Source organism: Nipponia nippon, unplaced genomic scaffold (assembly GCF_047370975.1).
Source record: "Nipponia nippon isolate SJK-2023a ecotype South Korea unplaced genomic scaffold, ASM4737097v1 scaffold_4, whole genome shotgun sequence".
Lineage (NCBI taxonomy): Eukaryota > Metazoa > Chordata > Aves > Pelecaniformes > Threskiornithidae > Nipponia > Nipponia nippon.
The window spans coordinates 119882911-119900982 of NW_028262358.1; the positions used below are offsets into that span (position 1 = coordinate 119882911).

At 36.3% G+C, this 18072-nt stretch overlaps 1 protein-coding gene across 2 annotated transcripts in view; it reads right to left on the reverse strand.

Moving 5' to 3' along the window:
* Positions 1-1713: 1713 nt before the first annotated feature.
* The window catches only part of CD2AP (CD2 associated protein), an 85027-nt gene continuing 68668 nt past the window's right edge, over positions 1714-18072 (reverse strand). For both annotated transcript variants that reach the window (XM_087776997.1, XM_087776998.1), the window contains exons 12-18: positions 17019-17178; positions 14594-14736; positions 8257-8372; positions 7304-7390; positions 6423-6607; positions 5203-5266; positions 1714-4024 (exon numbers count right to left, since the gene is read on the reverse strand). In XM_087776997.1, coding sequence (XP_087633123.1) covers positions 3983-4024; positions 5203-5266; positions 6423-6607; positions 7304-7390; positions 8257-8372; positions 14594-14736; positions 17019-17178 — 797 coding nt within the window. In that variant the 3' untranslated portion in view covers positions 1714-3982. The remainder of the gene's footprint in view (positions 4025-5202; positions 5267-6422; positions 6608-7303; positions 7391-8256; positions 8373-14593; positions 14737-17018; positions 17179-18072) is intronic.

Genomic DNA, 18072 nt, shown 5'->3' on the forward strand with positions numbered 1-18072 from the left:
CTTTGGTCACTAGTTTTCTTCCAGAGTCCTGCAATGTGTTTGTCATGAGCTTATAGGGTTTCCTGAAGTAATGTCGTTTTGTCCGCTACCACAACTTCAGCCCGTCCTCAGCCACAGAGTAGGTCTCCAGTTTTAGCCTAGAGGTAGGTGTTATTTACTGCTCTGTATTGCTATAGCTAGCCTTGCATCTCACATTGGTATCAAGCAGGAATTAAGCCAAGCACAATTAGACATAGCCAACACAACCCACCTGGGAAGGTTACACGACTTGCACTTGATACGGTACCAGGTAGAGATGAACTAAAAGGTGGCACCTTAAAAACCTTTTAAGTCAGAAAAAGGCAAAAGACCAGATCATGTCAGGGTATGGATGCCTGTTTTAAAAGGCTTTTTTGCCGAGGCACTTGGAGTTATGCTTCTACACCCCCCCCCCCCCCAAACCTCTGCTACGATGGCAAGACCGAATACCCCGTGATTCTCAAACACCTCCTCAGCCTAAGCAAGAGTCCTCTGAAGGACACGAAGGCTGGCATACTTCAACACAGACACACGCACATGCTTCTCCCAGAAGGGAGAGCTGCAATCTGCGCTTCCTAGGGCTTAGAAAGATATTCACACCATGGACTCCAACAAGCAGGGAGCCTACTCCAAACCCTGAACCAGCAGCATCAGTCTCACGCTTTACAAGCTGATCAAGGCTGTTTGCATTCTTCAAGCCGGGAGGTATGCGCCTCGGCACCCAAAAGGGAGTGGTTTGTCTTTTCAGCTCTTGCAAAATCCAGTTACCCAAGATATGTGAGCAGCTGCTTTGACGCTGCTCTGAGAAAGCAAACAGGCAGCAGTCAGGAACCGCTCCGAGAACTTCAACAGCGGCCAAAAGCAAGGCAGCTGCGAAAACCCGTTTTTACCATTTCCTTTGGAAAGCGTTAACAGACTTATGCTAATTTATTACTTTAATGAATACAAGGTATTTATTTAAAAGTTCAACAGATACTTTGTTACACAACTCAAATTCCAACCTTGAAATATGTTACAGGTTTTCATCAGAAACTTCATTCCCCTGAAGCAACACTAATGAAAAATGTTATCTTTACAGTGATTGTTTAAATAAATTAAAAAAACTAAGTAGACCTGTAAATTATATATATTTTTTTTAAAACTGTACCTTGTATGCAAACAAAAGCTTTTTAGAAAATGTTACAACGAATGAATAAAAACCTTGCAGTTTAAAAATGCCCTTCTGTTCTGGTCTCCATTTGGCTTTTCCCTCATCCATACCCCTTTTAAACATGCCATACTCTCAGTCTTCGGTTCTTCACTATATATTTAGAGAAATGATTCAAACATGCATTTATCCATGTTACTGAGTGGCAACAGGGATCTTACAAGAAGGCTCTGAAGATGCACAGTAAGGTCAGTCCAATATGGACCACCAGAAAATAAAAACGCAGGGGGGAAATAAAGAGATACTGAGAAGTTAAGATTCCCAGTTACACTTGCAAAGAAAACCAGTAAGCCTTCCAACTGTTTGGATCCTAAGCCATCCTGACAGTCAGGAACCAGAGCATCCCAGTGAGTAAATTAAAATCCGAAAGCCTCAAAAGGGGGACTATATAAATAATAATACACTTTGCTCCCACCCCCCAGGCTCCTCCTGCAAAGGATTTAATGGCATACGAAACATTCCTGAACAGAACTGAGCAGACATTTCAACAGGTTTTTAAGCTTATTTTATTTGCTGAGCTGGGATAGCATGCATCATTTTACAGCACCGGTAAACAAGTCAGTGAAGCATACTGCTCGTAGGAACTTGTACTGTGGAATGTCTTCAAAACCATTACCCTCTTCCCCTCCACTCGAGTACATAACACGAGCTGAAGACAAGACAGACATGTATCAGGGCAACTTCCTTATGGCTAAAAATACTCATAGCAGCTACTTTTAAAGGAGGGTTTTATTAAATCAAGTCATTGCACTTGGGTCATTTATTGCTATAGCGAACAAAGGCCATTAAATAACAAACACCTTTCATTTGTGGTTTTAACTGATTGTCGTCTTCTGCTCGTCTCTACAAGTTCACATGCAGACACAACTTCTGTAGAGCAATCCATTCCAAGATTTGTTTCATGCTCTAATCACAGTGAAGAGCTTGTATAACAAAATGGGCTATTCCATTAGGCTCAATTCTTGCTTTTCATCACCCGACTTAGAGGTACGAATTCTAAGTAAGTTTAGTGTCTGACGAGAAGCATTACTACTGTACATTATTCCTCAATATAAAGATCTGGCTCAAGTCTTCATTTGTGATGCATCTAGGCAATTAGAAGTTAAAAGCATTAATATTGAATCAGCTTATTAGCAATGTGACTAGCAAATATTACATAATATTTGCCTAGTATATTAATCAAATTTTATGAACAATTTAAATCAGCAACTGACAAACATCCTCCAATTGACTTTTTGATGTTTGTATTTTATGATGCATCAACTGTGGAAAAAGTATACTCTCAAGAAGTAACACTTCCACGTCACTTGCTCAAGTGACATATTAAATAATTGCTATATTTATGAATATTCCCACGAATAGAAACTTTATTACTTCTCTTACTGGTGAAATTGCCAAACTATGTGGCATGCTTTTGTCATTTAAATTCTAGTAGACCAAAAGGAGATAAGGTGATTGCTAACAGAACTAATGCATTTGACTGGCTTTCTAAAGCTGTAGGTTTTTTAAGTCTTTACCCAAATGTCTCCCATCACTTTGCATATTATTTGTATATTTTTCTGGTGCACTGTGTTGAGCTCAGGGGTTAAAGATAATGGCAATCCACAAGATTTCAACTGTTTTCCATAAAACGTGAAAGACGCTGTTTTGGAAACCAGCACAATGCTGTCAAAGCAACCGTTCCAATCACTCATTAAAATACAAAGATGTTATTAAATTTAGAGGTACACAATATACTGATAAAGTTTATGGCATAAATATATAAATATTGAGACCTTTTGAGAGTATCAAAGTTCCAAAGGGATTTATTTGGAGACATATTATAAACAAAACCTGTCTATTGTAAAAACAGATCAAGATGCATATTTAACCACTAGAAAGACTGATGACTTCAGTTTAGATACACAGAACCACAGATGTTGTGACTTAAGGTTTACTTTTTCATGCTGTAATATTTTAGGCACAACAGGTTGAGTTCAGACTAGATTCTAGTCTTGTTTCTGTATTTCTTGCATTTTGTGGTTGTAAAAGTCAATTTTGTCATAACTTCATGATTCAGTCCTAAATCCCCTTTTAATCCAATAGTGCAAGTGACAAAATGTTCTGCTAAACTACCCAGATTAGATCATTCGTTCTTACTACAATGCATAGGAGTTTCACCTGCTTCATTGCATTAACAAATTCCTATCTCATTACTCAACTTATAAACAGCATATTATTAATATTCTCACTGCAGACAGGCACAACAGCATAACCCTGGGTAAGACTGCCAAAATTGTACAAATATCATATATTCCCTTTTGCGTGTAGGGGAAAAGTAGTGACTACAATTACGATACATTTATTTCAGCCCTCGTAATAGACTATTTTACAGATTAGTTGTAAAGATAGATCACCCTATTTATAGTATAGATCTCTTTAAAAATTAAGCTACAGGTACTCAATAAAAATCTATTAAGAATTCCCTCTCCTTTCTATACAGATTCAGTAGTATTTTCAAGCAAACCAAAAAATAAGGTTTGCAATTCCAGCACAGTAAGAAATAAGGCCTCTTTTATATTGGCAAAAAAATTACACCATTATTCTCTTTTGTCTTCTCATCTCTCTGAATAAAAGACTATATTCCTTTTTTTACTATATTTTTTTTTCTTTAAGACTGTAGAACACCAGCATCCATTATTATGAAGTAAGAGTCAGTTCTCCTTGTGTTCAGCTTTGAATTCCTGGCAAGTTAAAAACACTGAGTCCATAGCTGTCTCATGTAGACATCACTGCTTTCTTCAATTTTTCTATTTCAAGCTGGAAAACGGACATTTTGAAAAGAAAAAGAGTCAGTATTAAAGTAACAATAACCTAAAGTCTTCAGAGCTTTCATCAAAATCATAATCTTTATATTTCAAAGACAGTTAAGTAAATAAAATCATAACACAGCGGCATTTGACAGCTCAATATTTACAGCTTATTTATAATACTATATTGCTAAACAAACAAGAATTTAAAATCATTAAAAATTGCCTATAGTTCTGGTACATCTCATTGGAGAAATTCACTCTGAATAAAGCAGTCAAAGCTGGGTTGTGGAATCACTTGACACGTCCCTGCGTACCACTGCATCATCACCTCAGTCTAACTTCCTAAGGTAGCCTTCATGCAAAAGACCGTGCCGCGATTAATTTGTATTTCTTCAAATGGATTTAGAGGACACATGGAAGTTACCTCCTCTTCATTCCCAGTGCATATTTAAGGCTACTTCACTGATTGCTTTGGAGACGCACTAAAAAGAGGAATCACCAGAAGTTCTTCTCAAGTTTCGAAAGTAGCTTTGTAGTTAAGAAGTACTACTTCACAAATAAAATGCCCTTTTGTACCAGACTGAAATAATTTTCTACAATGAGCTCATCCTATTAACTACTTAATGGCACCATATTGCAATGCAGGTAGCCTTCTTCATCAATAAATTGAGAAGAGTGGCATTCATTCATAAGGAAATCTTTTAGATGCATTCTGTTCTTTCGGCAAATGATCCACTTAATATTTAAACAGTTCATCAAAAATTTAGGAAAGTTTACTTTTGCTCTGTTTTTCTGTTGATTACATAAAGTAAATTTGTCTTTCAAGTCTTACAAAAGCAAAGTATTAATCTTCTCTCTTGGAACATGTCCAGTTGGACATATTTCTAGCAAAGAGCAGAATCTAGCAACACTAAACTGAACTCACATCCCAAGACACATATGTATTGTTGAAAGTAATTTTCCCGATAAAGAAAGCTGAGCTAAGATGAGCTGTGAATCTTCTATACACATCTAACTGCCTTTGATGCATTCATTCACTCACACAGTAACACAGCAATAAAAAAAAAAAAAAAAAGAAAAAAAAAAAAGGTTGAGCAGGTTCATTAAGACATTCTTGTGGCATCGAATTCCAGAACACTGCCTACATACTTCTAAACCTTACTGCCTTCAAATTGCTAATATTACCTCCAGATTACTGCGCAACAGCTTCTCTTCTTCCAAATCCTTCTTTAGTTTTTCCAGTTCTCTCCTAATAGTAGTTAAGATATCAGAAAGATGAGTTAGAAGCGTAAAAAAATTTCACGTTACTCAGAACAGGAAGGACAGCCCTTGTTTATATTTTACACGATGAATTCACGTAACAACTGTCTGATGCTACCTCTTATAAATAAAGCTTACATGTAAGTACATGCCCACTAGTGAACTGGTACTCAAATCTGGGGGACCACAAGCTTCCACCAACTCTCAACACTACTTACCTATCACTATGCACTTATCCCTAACTTATTATGACAATTTTAAGTAGGCTACTTAAAAATTTGTACTGTTATCTTACTTGGAGAGTTGAATTTAAACCAAAATAACCTGTCAAGTTCTACATAGAGAACAGAAATTCTTTAGGATAGGAAGTTCCTAAAACATGTTTTATTTCATGACTATGTTCAGGCAAGAAAGTGATAAGAATTATCAGCAAGTCACTGAAGACTTTCATTAATCTTCAGAACTCATAATTTACTAGTTTACTTTGGAGACTACCTGGTCCTGATGCTTTATAACCTATCAAGAGGTCACTCTAAAAGCCAGTTTGGTTAGCACTAGTCATCATTTAAATAGGACCAAAAAGAATGTTTGTGCTGCAAAACTAAAACCAGAAGAAGTCCATTTCCTGCAGATTGGTCTTTACTATGTTTACTCAAATACCAATTATATTTTTCTTCTACATCATTCCCCAAACACAACCCTACCACATGCACACAGATGAGGCCACCATGATCACCAATTTGAAAAGCTCAGTAATATCTTTCCCTGCTATCAGTGATGTCAATGCTGCAATTACTTCTGCATAGTGTTACACAAGGCCAGCACATGTACTAACGTTAAATACCACAAAAATTACCTATTTTTCGTTACGGTGAAAGTACTAACCATTTACGAAATATTTTCAAAAAGCTGTAACGAATTCAGGAGCGCAAAGTAGGAAAGGAAAAATGTGTACAAATTCCAAAAATACTCTGACATCAAGTTTGTACATATTTAGGACATCTAGTTGGATCAACTTCTAAAGACAGAAGTTCTGAATTAATATATTAATATAGAATAATTTTTTATTTTTAAGAAGTTTGGCATTAAAGACATTTGGAAGATGTCTATATATTCTTTTGCAGATTGATAATGAAAATATTTACCCATGTTCTTTCTTCAGTGCATCTATTAAACCTATCAAATCATTCATCTGAGTCCTGAGCTCTTCCACAGAAATTCTTTCATCATCCGTTTCTCCTTTAAGTTGGATGTCTCCAGGAAAAAAGTTGACTATAACAGAACTTGGTCTCTGAGATGAAGATGGAACTGGTGGACTGAAGGCAGATGGCTAAAAAATAAATCGGTAGAAAGCTAAGAAATGAAATCTTTATGAACACTTACAGCATGCAGGTTGTACTGGTATGGGAGCTACAGCATACAGGTTGTACTGGTATGGGAGCTACAGCATACAGGTTGTACTGGTATGGGAGCTACACGTGCATAAGTTTTCTTAGTTTTCTACCCAAAGGTACAAAACAATGTCCAGTTCAAATGGACGACTGTAGTATGAGGTAATTATTTTACACAGCTCTTTATTATGCATTTCCCTGAGGTTCCTGTAGTCACTAAAAAAGAAGTACTCACACTGCAGTTCTCTAAACTTGAAAAAAACCCACTGTGATTTAATGGAGCCCATTGGTTCGTTACAAACAATCTTTTGTGCACCTTTCTGATCTGCTCAGTTGTTCTGTCTGTTGGGAGACTAAAGGCTGAGCAGACATGAAGCTTATTTGGGAAATACCACCATGGTTTCATGCTACCTGATACAATAGTTCTCATCAGAACTGATGCACTTTATACTAAAGTATAAATGAGCTTTATACTAAAATTTCTACTATGAACTTTATACTATATGACATGGCTCACTTGCATTTAAATACAATTGTTTGCATCTGGATGGTTGCATCAATCTATACTGGAAATACGAGCAAGATGAACAGAACACCTAGCTGCCTGGTACTTCTCTAGCTCCTTGGTATCATACCTTTTTTGATTCAACTGGCTTTGGTTTGGCACTTTCTTCTTCTTTCTGCACCTTCAAAGTTTTTTCTGGACTCACATTTTGACTTGCCTGGTAAACCATACATAAAAAATGAAAAGGTTTTTAGAATTAAAAAAAAAAAAATTTAAAAAGTGAATAAAAAAAGAAAAGAACTGCCACATGTTTCTAAAGATGCAATAGTAAAAAGAAAAAAAAAAAACAACCAAAAAACCAAAACCACCTTAAATTGCTAGACTACCATAATTTTCTTTCCCTGCCAGTCAGAACTTTCCTCTCCCGCAATACTCATTCAGCTGAATTTAAATCAAACATAGGAATCTTGGGCAGGATTTTCAAGCATCTCTGCAGTACTTAAGTACTTGATGCTTTTGGGAGCCTGTAGGTGCTTCTGTAAAACACAAACATTAACAGGCAGTAACTGTAGATGGTAACCGACGTGACTGAGCTATACAACATCTGATGATATAATTTGACTTCAAGGACTCTGCACCACCTGGTTCTCATGGTCGGACAATCTCATGTCTTAGCACATGAGATCACAAGCCCTGCATTACAGCAACATCAAACTGCAAATTTGTTGTGGCCAAAGACAAGCCTATTGTTAGGCTTGTAAGGCACTATAGACACTTTCAGAGCTGTGCGTATGCACAACAACTATTTCATCATCAGTGATGCCAGAAGAGCTGAGTACTTACTGCAGTAATACGCCACAGAACAGAAAGACTCCTTCAGCTGCAACGCAGTCGCGTTGTTTCTTTTACATACACTTACCTCCTGGGAATGGATATTCCTGTAGACAAAGCCTATAGGAACTGAACCCCTGCAGCATTTTGCTCTCAGGTAAATGGTTCGTAAGACTGTTTCCCAGTTCAACCCTGTTTCCTAGGAAGTTAGTTCTTAGTTCACTACTAGAAAAACACACCCAATATACTCACAGGACTACTGGTATTGAAACGTGAAGGCAGCCTCCTACCAGGCATCTTGGGTCGGTTTGCAGTAGGGTGCGATAGATTATCTGAGGTAGCTATTACATCATCAAAGCTTAACAGATCTAGAAAAAGATGAAAACACAGACAACCATCAAGACCACAAGGTTTTGCTGCATCCTTTTTTATCACTTTTTTCCTTAAGAAAAAAAAATTATCAGAATTCTTATTGTTTCAAAGATTTTCAGCATATACAACACATGAGCCATATGAAACAGCTACATGATTTTGACATATCTGGGAAACCACATTTTCCCCCTTGAAAAAAGTTAAGAATTAATTCAACTAGCATTTAAATTCAAGTTCTCAACAGAAGAAGTGCTGTAGTAACATGGCAGCATAAAACAGACCTAACAAGAATCCGGAGGAAAGTATATTTATGACTGATTTTTTGAAAGAAGCCATATTCAACTATTTAAGAGAGCATATTTTCTTGTCACTAAACTTGCATGAAAAGCATGAAAATCCAAGTTTAGTGACTGAGACAAAACCAAAAGCAACATGGTAAAGTACATGTCCACAGGTTGGTGAAAGTAAGTTAACAAGACATCAACTGCAAACATTTCTGTGCAGGGCAGTACTTCGTCTAAAGACGATACATGACTTCATGAAGTCTGTAATAGAACATTTCAAAACTCCATTCTCGTACTTTATTAAATCATACAGCTCTCTCTGCTTATTAGTCTTTTTATGCTCATAGCGCTAGGTAAACTCTCTTAGATCAGTAGAAAAATTTTTACATCCTATGGGAAGAGACAACCTTAGGAAAAAACCTATTAATAGGAAGAACAGAACATACCTAATCTAATAACATAAGTAGTTCACCTAGTTAACAACTTGACATCTTACCCATTTCTTCACAAAAATAATACTTACCTGCCAACAGGTGTGCAACGAGACAGGTTTTTTCTTTAAGCATCAACATAAGATTATATGTATTCTACATGTTTTTACAACACAAATTCATTGGACTTATTCTAGAGACTCTAAATGTTTAATGAAAATGCCACACAGCATTTACTATGGGCACCAAAAGTAACATTCTAGGTTCGGGTTTTGGGGGTTTGTTTTTGGTTAGTTGGTTGGGGTTTTTTTTAGGGGGACTAGGGGGTGTTGTGTTTTGTTTTTTTTTTTTTTTTTTCTTGAAAGCTCTGATTTTTACATTACATTATCATTTATCAAACAGAAGCTATCATACTTCTTTCCCGATTTCCACATTCATTTTGAAGCAATAGCAACAGGTCAGATAAGAAAAAAGCCTAAGAACACTGAGCCAGACCGTTCATACCACTTCAGTGTTTGAATGACTTAAAATCATCTGATTAAACCAAGTTTTACTCATACATGGTCAAAGCTAATTTATACCTGTAGGAACAAGTTGTCCACTGAATGTTTTAACTGATTTTAATGTCTTCTAACTCTGCGCTACTACCCTTGAAGTCCTTAAAATATTCACATCTTTCAGACAGCTCTGAACATACCTACTTCATCATTCGCTGCCTTGTTGAAACACTAGCTTTTATAACACTATTTGTTACCAATCAGTTTTGCTGCTTTTTAATTTTATTAAAGAGAATGTAAAGACATTCTTTTGTAAACATGTAATCGTATTTGCAATTTAAAAAAGCAGGGAAGAAAAACAAAGAAGGAAGAAACAGAAGAGTGAGAAATGGCAAGTGGCTGACGGAAAAGAGGATGAGGGAAAAATAAATAACTATGAAGGTATTTCTGCTGTAGTCTGTGCCAATAAAATATTTAACTTATTAGAAGTCAAGCAATAGTGACCAAGGGGTCTATCTTCATGTTCTTTACCCAGTCATCAGTAATCCCAGAGCACTAACCCATGCCAAAATGTAAATCAGGATTTACCTTAGTTAGGTATTACTAAAAAGGTAACAAGAAGGCAAGGAAAAGAAAAAAAAAAAAAAAAAAAAAATATATATATATATATATATATATATATATGCGCCCTTTCCCCCATCTCAGTAATTTTTGCCTTTAAACGATCCTCCTTTTGTCATTCTGCAGAAATGACAAATCATTTGGCAGTAAATTTAAATAAGAATTGGGAATTGAGTTGCTATTATGATGGTGGGATGACACTAAAGCCAGGTTTTTTTTTTTTTTTCACCTATTTGTAAGAGCTTCTAAAGGAAATTCTACACCTGAGACAATTTCTCAGCATTAAAATATTACCAGTCCATCACAGTCAGAGGGAATTCTGACTGTACTTGCATTTTCCTTCTTACCTTTTCGTTGCTTTGTTATAGGGAATAAATTAAACACAGGCTGGTGGGGATTTGGGTTTGTGGTTTTGGTGGTGGTGTTTTTGTTTGTTCTGTTGTGGGCTTGGGGGTTTTGTTTGTTTGTTTTTCTTTTTAAACAGCATTCTTAATTATCTTAGGAAAAAATCTTGGCCCCACTGAAACCAATAGAGATACCAGTGAAACCCACTGAAAGTTCACAATTTACACCCATTTCAATCAATAAAGTGATTTATCAATCAACTTTCTTACAGACAGCCTGTGCGTAATCGTAAAAGGGAATCCCATATAATGCCAAATGAGCAATACCATACATCTGGGGATAATTTGAGCAAGAAAAATTATTTTAAAGCTGAGCGAGAGCACCTTTCTATCTAGAAAGATGAGCTAATTTAAGCAGTTACTTAAGACAGACTATTAGAAATGTCTCTTCTGCAACCTTAACACGGATCCATACATTACAGAACTGCTAGGAGCTTTAACAAACACAATTAGGTGAGAGGTTGTGTTAAGATTTCATAGTGTATTCATACCAGTTTGTCTTAAAAAGCCTTCACAAAAAGAAGCAAAGCTGAAGGGGTGTCTAAAGAAATTATGATTCCAAGACCTCATGTGGCTGGGGTTTAAAAACCCATGATAGAAGTGAAACGTATCCCATATTTTAGAACACAAGACCTCACTTTAATCTGCAGAGTAAGAGAAGATGGCAGCCCTTTTTCCTATTACTCCTCTTGCTGAGATTGCACCCCAAAAATTTAGGGGACAGATATAAGCTTTAGAATATTTAAATTCGCAGTTGAGCAACAGTAAGGTATTTGCTACAATTAAGCATGTGCCTAATACGTGACTTTCACAAATACTATTTTACAAGACCCATAATACTAAATATGCAACTATGAAGTCTTTGGCTAATTTGTGCTATTGAAAGATAAAGCCATTCAACCTAAATACACGAGAAGTCCTCCAGATACTGAACACATTTCACTATAAACACTATGTTTGGCTTATCAATAGATGGACTGTAAAGTTTTTCTTGTTTTATTTTGTTACGTCTACAACTTCCTAATTGAAAAGTATACTTAAAGTAACTTCTTGTTTAACAGCTAAGGAAAACAGGCATTCAAAGAAACATAAAAAGCACTTTAAATTGAAACCCAAAAATTTTAGTATCAATAACTGCAACTGAAAATTACGCTTATGACGTTAAGAAGAGGCTATGTGTATGGCATAAAGCATTTGGATTTCCTTATAGATTGTTATCTTACCAAAATGGAGAAGGGTAGGGTAATTTCCTGACACGTAAGAAGGGAAACATGGCAAACAGGATAGGAAACAAAATCTGGAAAGAAAAGTCAAGGAGAGGAATGTCTAGAAAAAGATTCTGAACAAAAAAATTATTTTACAAAGCAGGAAAAAGAAACATTTGTAGAAGAAACAGAATTGCTTTACATGTTCAGCATGCTAGTATTACAGCTTTAGTCTTTTACAATACTTTAATTCTAACCAAACAGAGAAACATTTATGCAATTTTTCAAATAAAGCTTTAAGAGGAGGTATTTCAACATGATCAATGTTTCTGAATGTTTTGAGTATTTATCCTTATCCGATGGCTGGGGGCCTAATTTTGGTCTGGGTTGTTTTTTTCCTATAGATACAAAATATTTACAGCTTTTCCTTAGGCTAAACTGAAAGTGGCTGAACCTACACCACACTTCATGGTCAAACTAAGTTGCAAAAAAATAAACCCATACTTAAAGAAATTGGTTTTCTAAAAATTCATTCACTTCAGGATCTCAAGCTAAAGGGGAAAAAAAAAAGAAAAAAAAAGAAAAAAAAAAAAGAGACCCTGCTAAGGGAGTTGCCAACCCTAGCCATATGTTTTTCCCCATGTTTTAGTATCTAATCTAGTTCTTGTAAGATTAAACAATCTTAAACTTTATAGAATGACCCAACACCTTTGGAGCTTTATATAGCATTAGCTGCTGCATGGAGTATTACATCTTTAGCAGCAGAATGCATACAGAGACATAAAGCATGAGATTCACTATATTTTACTGGCAGGAGTTTGCACTAGACCCCTTTCACAAAAGCACTGAAACTACAAGTGACTTATGCAACGATAGCAATTTCACACAACAGAAGACTTTTGAAACTTTCATCCCATAGCAGCTCCTTGACGCTGTCAGTGCTGCATCCCCAGGAGGACTGCCTGAGCCGCCTCCACTTGCTCTGCGCCCAACAAGGACCACTGAACAGACCTCACCCACTTGCAAATTCCCCACTCCCACCCCCTGCCCCACCTAGATATTAAAATTTTGAATTTCTCTCTGAGCCTGTAAAATCTTATGTCAGCAAATCAGAATTCATAGATTTTTTTTTAAAATGTGTATTAAATTTATTTTTTTATATATATATGAATATCTAATATCACAGCTACTATGTTGGCACTCTGGTTATTAAAGATGTCAAGATAATTGCACCTAATGAAAGAGTTCCATCTGCTTTCATGGGGAGCTTTTTCCTAGGGATAAATAATACTATGCCATACAGTAACACATCTAGCACAATCCTAGAGATAAACATCTGAAGAGTAGAACAAAGCTTACATTTTTAAGGCTAGGTTGTGCATCGCTCTTTCATCTCTCAGGTTACTTTGGCCTGAAAGTGTTTCCTCCGCACCCTCACTCAAACTCACCTTTAAATAGAGGCAACAGTTAAACTGCCAATACAAAATCTTTAAAACAAGGCGTATCACAGCATATGTATAGATTTTACTGGGGAATAGAAAAAAAACCCTTATAAATACTTTAGGGTATTTATAAGTAACACTGATAGTATTTGTAATATTTCCAGGATATTTTAATACCTACTGAAGTCCAGCTTTTTGTGGTTCAGAAGTACATAACTTCTGTATTAAAAATATACATGAACTAACCTTTCCTCATACAAAGCATTTACACTTAGAAGCACATTTTAGAACGCCTAATAGAAAAAATGAGGAGTACTCTTTTCTATTCATAAACTGCTTCAGTTTTTTAATGTGTTAATTTTATCTTGCAGATGAATTTATTACACTTTAGGATCAACTATTCTACAACGTGAATATCATAACTGGCCTTAAAAAAAACCCCCATCAAGTTACAGTACAATTTCAAAATGTATTATTACTAAAACCTCTTCAGAGATGAAAGGTTGCATTTGAGATATGCAAGGCAAACACTGCAGGTACAATCCACTAAAGCTTTTTCTGCAGTGGTTAGTCATACAATGAAAACAATTTAGAGTTTAAAAAAAATATGCCCACAGCAGATGATCTCTGCCTAAGAGGCACATAGAGACTGAAACCAGTTGCAGTGTCAAGGACAAAATGTAGCTATGTAACAGCTCAGAGAGCCTGATCATCAGTGTGGCTGCTTTAACCCATATCAAGGTTTTTACTGGACAAATTTAGATTTAAAGAGATGCTAGGTTTGGCTCGAGGTGCAATAAGCAAAGCCATAAGCATGAAATTCAAATGTAATATAGCATGCTGGCCCAAATTTAAGGTATGATAAAGTCATAATCTATGAACTTAGTCACAGAATGCTGAAGGTAATGGTACTACTAAAAATACACAAGTTAGCTAGAAAAGCAAAAGTTATCTGAAATGCAAGAGCAGAACAAACAGAACCAGTCAGTAAGGAAAACAATTTCATAAAAACGCAAGATAAAAGTGACAGCAAAAAAACCCATGCTTTCAAATTAGAAGAACAAACCACTACCTATGTTCCTCCCTTCCTATCATCTGTTACAACACAGAGCTCATCAACTACCTCCAAACAGCCTACTCACATCTGTTCATCGCTTGCTGACTCTTACCTTCAGCTTCCTACAGCAGCTGTAGAAAAACAGACTTTCTACTGAACAGGCATAATTGCGCTCCGTGGCATTTTGAGTAAATTACTTAAAAAGCTTATTCTAACCTTGTAAAGTACTTCAATCCAAACAGAAAGACCCAAAAGAGCTTTTTATTCTTTTCTTACCTGATTCTTTAGAGCTCTTTACCACAAGTGAATCTACCTCTACTGATTTTGGTCTAAGTGGTAATGGTTCAGAGTCTAACTTTGGTTTTGCTCCTGGCTCAACTTCAGATTTTGGTCGAAGAGAAACAACTTCTCCATTAGATCTGTAGTAAGAAAAAAGAAGAGGGGAAAAAAAAAAAAAAAAAAAAAGAAAAAAAGACAAGACATACGTAGTCAAGAGATTAAATAGTTTACAACTGAAACATACCAAAAAAGTAAATGGAAAAACTTCAGCAGACTTTATCATTTCCTAAAGCCTTGCTTAAAATCAAGTCTTTTGGAGAGCAATTCTGCTCCTATAAAAGCTAATTCTCGTGTTCCAGCTCTTGCAGAGGTTGTCAAACATGTACAATCCCTTTGTAAAAATAATCCAAGACTTTTACTATATGGCACATTTTGGCACTTGAAATCTAAAATATTACATTTCAGTGCAATGGAAAACAAGAGAGCTGAATAGCACCTTCAGTAATATCTCTTGAAATATTCAGAAACATACTCAGACTCCTTGACATCAAAATCTTCCTGTAAAGAGAAAAGCTGCCAAGAACAAGTTATGTCTTTCTGGGTATAGAATAAAGTACTTTGTATATATGGCTTTTATTCTACCATGTATTCTTTGCATGTCTGGTAACAACATCCAGGGACAAAAAAAACCAAAAACAAACAAAAAAAAAACCCAAAAAAACCCCCAACAACAAACCAAAACCAAAAAACCACCATAACAAACCAACCAAAAAAAAAAACAAAAAAAAGAGATAACATTTTTCTTTACAATTCTTGCCATCATTTATGACACAGCATAAAAATAAAGTAGATAAATTGACCAGTTTTCAGCTTCAATGTGTCCCTGCCATTAACTCATCTTCCAAATCCTTTATTTGGAAGTTTTATTGCAGTAGAAAAAGAGATAGCAGCCTTATCTTCCTAGAGCAACGTTAAAATTTCAGACATTTAAACACCCCTAAGATTTAAAGTTTTTAATTATTAAAGGACCACAGTTTACTACAGACCTCTATTTAACTGCACATGTGTATCCCTTTATATCCATAATTATTTTCTAAAATGGGGGAGGGGAACATGACTTGTGGTTTAAAAAAAAAAAAAAAAAAATCTTTACTTGGGAAACTCTCCAAAATACCAAGTGATATAACACAATTACATACTGAAAACCTAAACAGAAGTGAAGTGACAATGGTCTAAGTCTTCAGTCAGGCCTCCGGTGTTCCCAGGGCTGCACAGGGTGGGATCAGAGACAGCTCTGCCTAGATCATCCTCTGTTGGAGTCAACTGTCCAAAGTGCGTGCCTTATCCACACTCCCTTTCCCCACTGCCCTCCCTCCTCACTCTTTTCTCCTTTTAGATATTCTTCCTTTTGGTTCAGCTATACACGACCTGCTGTAAAAAGAGATAAACCTTGACAAATGCTTGCTGCCACCCTGTATCTTTGCAGGTATTTAAGGTGCAAGCTCTTTGATGTAGCAGCTGTCTGCTCCTTTATTTGTACAAGGCCAAATCCATCATGACCTTACTTTCTCATGGTTCTTTCGAGTCAACTAAACGTCCCAGAGGGACAGTTACCCGTCAGCAGTTTATTTACAGCTTTGGTTAAGGATCTAGCAAATACTTTGATGGAGACAGAAAGGGAAACTGAGGGGGCGGGGGGGGGGGTATTGATACAAAATTAGTCTTAGTGAAACACCATCAACAATTGTTTCAAACTCATGAGAAAAAAAAAAAAATTAAAAAGTGGATCTAAAAGAAATAGTGAGCGATTACTTGCTATTACCCTCCCTATTTGTCCAGTAACTCAACTGAGAATACTCAAGACAGACTACAGAGACTGGGTGTGGTTCTGTAGTGCACGCTTTCTTCCCCAGCCGGGCACATGAGCAACACTGAGTACCTTTAGCACAGGTACTAACTGTGCTCAACTCTTCCCTTCCTTCTACCTTATTCTATATAAAGCGTTGAAATATTGAACATTGATGCAGCTCAAATCTTCAGGTTTTTTCCAACACAATAATAATTCTCAATTGCCGTGTCCACATTCTTTTACACCATCCTGCTACTGTAGCTGCAACTTCTTCATTATGGGGCAGTCTTAAAGCAAAGTAGCCCACAGATTTGTAACTTCATCTGTCCCAGGGTTAGTTATGCTGGAGTATTTATTCTGAGATGGATTCAACATCTCAAAGAATTAGAAAGTTATAAGTTCACATTGATAAGAACTTGGTGAACCAAGACACTGGTAGGTGTATGGCAAGACTTATCCTTGCATCCTTTTCACCCTTAAAACATTCGTTTCTTCCCACCTCATCCATGCAGGAAGATCGAACAACAAATCAAATAAAATATACTTGGTGTATACGATTTAAGTTATACTGACTTGGATACAGATGATGGCAAAACAGGTTTATCTGGACGTTTGGGGTGCAGAAGCCCTGCTCTCAGTAAGCTGTTAGTCTTGCTTGGAGGAATAGGCTTCTTGGGTGGTACTTGAGGAGCCTGTGGCTTCAAAGGCTTCTGATCCAAAGCTCCTTTTTCATCTGACAAAATAAGTCACCGTAACATTTTAAAAACCCATGTTGTCTAGAATTCTTACAATGCTAATCAATTAGAAAGCAACTGCTGTCAGAAATACTTTCTTTGAACATCGGATAAAAGTGAAAAATAGATATGCAAGTGTTTTAAGTGATACCTTATCAAAACACATAAACTACTTACCTGAACTCAAAAAACATTATGTTAAAGCAAGCAAAATGTCTTTCTACTGACATGAAACAGTAGCAAGAAATTATGGATTCACATTATTGCATTGCAAATGACAGCTAAGAGTCAAGAATCTCTCTGTCCTGCTACCGCTTTCGCTTTTCTATGAATTCACCTGATCTCCTCCTGAAAAGGTAGGGGTTTTTTTGTTCTTGTTTGTTTGTTTGTTTTGGGTTTCTTTGGTTGGTTTTTTTTTGGGGGGGGGGGGGTGGTGGGGGTGGTGGTGTGTGTGTGTGTTTAGTTTTGTTGTAACTAGACTTCTTCCATACATACAAGCAGCACAATTTATCTATGGAAAAAAGGGGAAAAAAATGACTATTTATCTGAATAACTGGATTTATTTTACATAAAGTATACCTTCCTACAAGTTCAAGATACAAATTAAGTATAGCTAATCAAACAAAAAAACATTTATTGTTCAATGACTGCATGACCTAATTGAATACTGTCCAGAAGAGCTGACATAAAACATACAGGACACCAAAAAATCCAAGCTGCTTCACAAATGTGAGTTGAATACTCTTCAGCCCATGTTCCCTAATCACACCCTGTGGGATATCCAGAACATACCTTCTACTTTTCCTTGTAAAACTATGCTACAGCTCAGTCAGGCATGCATAAAGTACTGAGGATTTAAAAGATTATTGTTAGGTTACAGTGAGGAGCTACGG